General features: G+C 41.9%; 1 protein-coding gene across 1 annotated transcript in view; it reads left to right on the top strand.

The window, feature by feature from the left end:
- LOC103776697 (ras-associated and pleckstrin homology domains-containing protein 1-like) overlaps positions 1 to 4495 on the top strand; it is a gene marked incomplete at its 3' end in the record, with an annotated part of 5714 nt that extends 1219 nt beyond the window's left edge. Inside the window, exons 2-3 of the mRNA XM_008944218.1 lie at positions 3029 to 3134; positions 3984 to 4495. Coding sequence (XP_008942466.1) covers positions 3029 to 3134; positions 3984 to 4495 — 618 coding nt within the window. The remainder of the gene's footprint in view (positions 1 to 3028; positions 3135 to 3983) is intronic.
- Between the last annotated feature and the right edge of the window lie 1780 nt (positions 4496 to 6275).

Raw genomic sequence — 6275 nt, 5'->3', positions numbered from 1 at the left:
TGGACACACTCCAGTATGTCTACACCCTTCTTGTGCTGGGGGCTCCAGAGCTGGACACAGGACTCCAGGTGAGGTCCCAGCAGGGCAGAGCAGAGCAGCAGGATCACCTCCCTTCATCTGCTGGCCACAGTTCTGTTGGTGCAGCCCAGGATGTGTTTGGCCTTCTGGGCTGCAGCTGGAGCCACACTGGTGGCTCATGTCCAGTTTTCCATCCACTAGCCCTCGAATTCACCACTGCACTATTTCATCTTCTCCCTCTTTGTCACACAGAGTTAAGCAGAGGTGTGATACCTCATGTTATAGCTAGGGAAGAGGCAGCTTTTCTCATCTTCATCTTACCCAAAGACTGAAGGAAAATTGAGCTAATCATGTTCCACCATTTCAAATTCAGGCTCATTTCCCTTATCTTCTTGTTAAATCTCTGCCTGCAAGATCTAAATGCAGATAGCACTCTAGGGGAAAACAGGTTTGGTTTTTTTCCTGCACTAGAGCACGCTGGGCAATAGAGAACACTCCCTTCTGAGATGAGTGGAAGACTGTGAAATCTGTATCTTGTAATGCCTGGGTGTTTTTTAGCTTCCTATGAAGGATTTTCAATGATAAGTGGGAGCTGTTTTGAAGGCACAGGCTCTGTAAATAGCCTTGAGTAATGATCTTCACAGAGGAGCACAATGGGTGACTGGTCTTCCACCCTGTGTGCTCTGCTGAACTTTTTTCAGGTATGCACAGGATAGAAACACAAACATACTTGACTTGGGGCTTAAGTTACACTCCTGCCATACAGACTTCACAGTGGTGTCAGTCTGGGTGCTGATCCCTGCAGGATGCTCCAAGCCTGCTAACAGGTAGTGAAGGGGAGGGCACAGTTATTTGTTTCTCACTCACAGATCCTTGCACAGCACAGACTGGCAGTTGCCCTTCTGCCTTTGCAACTGGTCAGAAATGACATTTCCCCCAAAACTCTGAATGACCTCATATGCTTTTGTATAAACAAATGAATGCAGTTAGTTGTGTCTTAGTTAGTTTGTTTGGAAAGTGATCGTGCCTTGATATAGCTGTCCCAATCAATTCCCAATAAAGGGAGGTGTTTGGAGCTAATGACCTCCAAAGTGCATTCTCCTGGAGTTTCAGCATTTGTTGCTGTTTATCAGCTGACTCTAAGGGCAGTAGGAGGAAAGGTTTTCATATGCTTGAGTTCCTTGAACTTTAACTTCCTTTTTAGATTTCCTAAATGTTTATTTTGGGGGAGATTGAAAGTAAGACCCAGAGTCCTTTCCAGATGGAAGTGTTTCTTAAAGGCTGTGTAATTTTTAAGATGCCTGTGAGATCAGTTGAATTCACTTTGCCCTCTTTCACTGCTGGGCTAATAAATACATTATAAAATGCAGTCACAAAATTTGCAGGGTGTCTGAGCAGTGTTTGGCACTGATGCAGTGTGTTAGCAGTTACCCTGCTCTGTGGTGCAGGTTAAATGCAGGAGATCTTCCCTTTTTTCTCATGATCATTCAGAACTAAGCTTTTGGTGCTGTTGCAGCTTTCAGCAGTTCTCCAAACTGCTAGTTCAGCATCATAGTGTGTAACAGAAAATGTGCTCTGGTAATAGTGAGAGCATATCACCCGTGTTTCCAAGGATGTGAAATTGTTATTAAGTTCAGTAAAACACTTTTTTAGAGGCTTTTAACCAGAATATATTTGCTGAACAGGAAATCTTTCGTGGCAGTCTATGGGTTCTGTCTGAAAGAATGAGCCCTAAGTTCCCTCTTCTGTCTCCAGTTTCACTGCTGCCTCTAGGGTTATAGATAGATATTTTAAAATTATGATTATTTATGTTTTTTTTGCAGATATTCTGTGTGGCACAATATGTAAGCTCAATCAGAGGCACTAGAAGTGAGGTTTTTTTCCACCTGCTAGAAGACAAGGCTGCATCACTGGCTTCTCCTCATTAAGTGATGACAAGTGTGGTGGTTTATTTTTTTTTTAAATTCAAACCAAACTGAGAGAAGGGAGATCAGCAAAAAATAAATATTAGAGGAAATAAAAGTGCATTTTATTGTTAAGAAAAGCTTCAATAAAAATGTAGAAAATGGAAATAAAAAGCTTAGGTGAGAAACTTTGTTCTGTGGAGCTAGAAGATGCTGTTCTTCCAGACAAGCCTGTTTTCAGGAAAGCTTTATCAGTACCAGCATGGCTTAAATTCAAACCCTCTGCAGGCCTCGTGGGCCTCAGTGGCAGCAAGAGCTGGATTCTGACACTTGTCACAGCCCAGGGCAGCAGCTCCAGACCCTCTCATGTACCTCCTGGGTCACCAGCTAGGTCACAGTGCCCTACTGCTTCCTACTTAGAAAAATGAGGCTATTTGTGATAATATTATGCCCATATTAACCTTCATAATATAACAATTTGATGTATTTGGTAGAAAGAGGTCACTTTTAAAACTTATATTAGGGTTTTTTTTTTAAAAAAATGTGTCCTACATAACCTGGCTGAGTTTGCATTCACAGTTTAACATTTTTCATGGGAAAGGCTTATGGAGAAAACTGAATTTAGCCAATTTAATTCTTTTAACAAAACAGAATTCTTCATTGAATGCTTTTGTGTGCTTATGCCATGATTATGCTCATAAGCTAATGATGCATTTCCTTAGAGAGGGTGCCACAGTTTGTGTTTAGGTACTTGTGCAGTGCAGAGAAGTTGTTACAGGTCAACCAGCTGTGTTTCAAAATGAGTTAGTGTGTAACAGCACTTCAGAATGTATTTGGAATATGCTTCCATCCTTTTGATTCTAAATAAAACCCCATAATGTGTTTAACATCTTTTCTCCACTGAATAACTGAAGCTGAGTCTCTGTGGTATGGTGACATGTGTTTTCAGTCTAAAGCCTGAAAAGGAGATCAATCTTTTCATTTATATGCCAGGAGTTTTTGCAAAATTAACCTTAGAGAAAATTAATTTTTATTCCTCTCAAAGATCTGCTTATCCAGTTCCTTGCCAAACCTCACTCTGCCCATTTTTCTTTGGTCATTTTCAGAGTTTGGACACAGACAAGCCTGTGGCACCAGTGAAGAGATCACCTCTCCGTCAGGAAACCAACCTTGCCAACTTCTCCTATCGCTTCTCCATGTACAATTTGAATGGTTTGTTTGAGTTATTTACCCCCTCAAATGTTTAGGGAAAAAAAAAAACACAGCTCCAGCTTTAAAGGAGAACATTGTAAAATATGAGAGGTTTTTAAAAACTCTTCTAGCTGAGGTGAGAACATTTGCTGAAGGCAATGCATGCTGATGGCACAGAATTTTGGGTATCCTAAGGCAGTATCTCTTACAGCACGTGTCTGAGAATTGTAGTCTAGTGTTTATACAGAAATATTCATTCTGGGATCAGATCTCATGAAAGGAAAGATTAATGTTTATCTGCTAAATAGGACAAAAAAGCATCTTGCTCCATGGGACAGGATGCAGGAATATAGCTACAGAATGCTTTCACAGTGAACAAAAGTCATGGTTTTCCTTGCCTTAAAACAGCTTCCTCTGGTTGTAACAGAGGAAACCTGAATTTAAAAGCTTGAGTATGCATATAGTATTTTGTGGGTTTGTTAAAGCAGTGTCACATACCATACATTGCTTTAGCAGAGAACACTTAGCCAAACACCTACACTTCTGTGAAAAGTTGAGGCATGATACTATACAAATGTATCTTCAGATTCTGTTCACAGGACAGCATTTTAAACTCTTCAGAGATTTCTTCTGTCGGCAAATGCAAGTAACCTAAATAGTTTGGGTTTATTTTAATTGCTCTTAGATTGGTCAGGAGTAGTAGTGCAAATCAATTCCTGCTTAGCAGAGATTTTGCAGTACAGATGGGAAGACAAAACACAGCATCCTTTGCTCCCTGCCTCTGTTCAACCTGATAACTCGAAGCGAAGAGTTGCACAGACAAACGAAATAACTCTGCACGTACTGAAAACTTTTCTTTGTGTGTTGCAGAAGCCCTGAATCAGGGGGAGACTGTGGATCTAGATGCCCTCATGGCTGATCTCTGTTCCATAGAGCAGGAGCTCAGCAGCATTGGGTCCAACAACGCCGCAGTGAAGCGCCTTGCCCCGGAATGCAAAGGCCAGAAGCCCCCTGCCAGCCGCCCTCCTGCCAAGCACAGCAGCGGGAAAGGATTCTCCTCCTCCTCCTCTGGGAAGGTGCCTAAACCACCCCACGCCAACGTGTCTTTGGATGACATCACTGCCCAGTTGGAGAAGGCCTCCTTGAGCATGGACGAGGCTGCCCAGCAGTCTGTTGCAGAGGACAGCAGGGCAGCAGTGGGTGCCCAGCACAGGAGGACGGCGTCGGCCGGCACCGTGAGCGACGCCGAGCTGCGCTCCATCAGCAACTCCTCCCGCTCCAGCATCACCTCTGCAGCCTCCAGCATGGACTCCCTGGATATCGACAAGGTGGCCAGGCCTCAGGAGCTGGACTTGACATCACAAGGGCAACCCATCACTGAGGTAGGGTGTCAGTAATTCAGGATTTGGGTTTGGGTTGGTTTTCTGGGGTTTTTTTCCTTCTGCTGACACTCCTGGCCAAGCATCTGCAGTGCAGTGGGGTTGATTGAAGAGTAAGATTGCTTTTGCATGGACAACACATGCTGTGTGTTACTTCTCTTTCTGGGTTTGTTTCTGTCTGCAAGGGATCTTTTTAAAGAATGTCTGATTCTTTGTTTGGTTGGTTTTTTTTAAGGACTTTCATCATCTCTTCCTCCTCTTAAGCCAGTCATGGATTTTCTTGTTTTAGAGTTAAAGTTTTTATTATAAGCAAATCTCATATACTGCTTTTAGTTTAAATCTGAGCAGCTCACAGCTGTGCAAAAAAGAAAGTACAGCTGACAAAACTACATTCCTGTTACAGAGCACTTACTACCTGAAACACATGGAGCTATTTATGGGTGCCTACAATGTACCAGTGATTTGCTGCTACTTAATATTCTCATTTAATGTATGACAAGGAGAACTGTTTGGAGTGATCCACAAAAAAGAGCAAGAACTGGGTTGGAATAAAACAATAGCAGATGTTCATTTGGGATCTGGATGCCTTGACATTGCTTAATCAGAGAGGAAAACAATAAAAACTTCAGTAAAAACACAGCCAGTTTGGGGAACATTGAAAAGTGCTGGTGACTTGTGTGAGGAAGTGGGGAAAGTGTTCCAGTGAGTTTAGAGAACTTAAACTAGAAGTCATCTTGTAGAAAGTGTCTGAAACAGAAATCTGGCATATTCAAAAGTCAGTTGTACTGATATGTTTGTTCTCTTTTGTGAGAGAAAACTGGAACAAGCTGAGTTTATTCCAATCAATAATTAAGACTAATTTGAATGAGCTGTGCTCAAAGCATGCCTCTACCCATCTGCAGCAAAAGTCCATCTGATGTAAAGAGTGAATAATGCAGGCTTGTCAGTCTAATGATCAACTCATTAAGGTCACACTTAGATTTAAATCTTTATTTGAAATGGTGATGAATGAGTGACAGTTCAAGTAAACTTTCTGTATATAAAAAGTATATTTGTACTGGAGATTCATATTGAGGGAAGCAAAACACAGGTAGATAGAAAAGTGGCCTTTTCTTTTTGGAAAGTTAAAATGCAAACCTTTGTGTTGTTGCTGTAGGCCTGAGTGTCAGAGCCAGCCCATGACAGTCATGGATTGTATTGTTGTTTGTCAATCATTTTCTTTCTGTAGCATGACAAGCCTTTTTTTTTTTCACCTCTGACTGTTGCTCATGCTGATATATATTAATGTAGAAAGGCAATATTGCATTTTTGTCTCTTCTCAGGCTAAAAAGATGATTTACTTGAATTAATTGCTTCTGTAACTTGCACAGCACAAGAAAAACTCGAATTATGCATGTCTTATTTTTAGAAAGGCAGGATGCTCTCTCCAGTTGATTTTGCAGTTCCCCCTCTAGATCTCAGCCTCTCTTACTGCAGGAGTGATGTGCTTGAGGCATCAGTAAGATTGTGCTTGTCCCAGATTTTTCAGTTCTTCACATGACACGAGTTACCAACAAACCACCTGCTGCACTTAAGTAACTTGATGATGTTGGTGAATCAAGAGACAGAGGTCAAGAAGCTGCATTGTCTTCTCAGGAAGCTAATCTCTGTTGATTGCTGTTGCTTTCTGATCTCTTAGCCACCGACTCCAAGGCTGAAAAGCACCCCCAAAACCTTTTCTCACAAAGACATGTGAGAGCTGCCTTTGTAAACCCGGTGATTGCTTCTCAAGAAGGTGGCTATT

The sequence above is a fragment of the Merops nubicus genome, unplaced genomic scaffold, assembly GCF_000691845.1.
Source record: "Merops nubicus isolate BGI_N331 unplaced genomic scaffold, ASM69184v1 scaffold2247, whole genome shotgun sequence".
NCBI lineage: Eukaryota > Metazoa > Chordata > Aves > Coraciiformes > Meropidae > Merops > Merops nubicus.
Note: the sequence above shows the minus strand (reverse complement) of the source record. Positions and strands in the feature narration are given on the sequence as shown.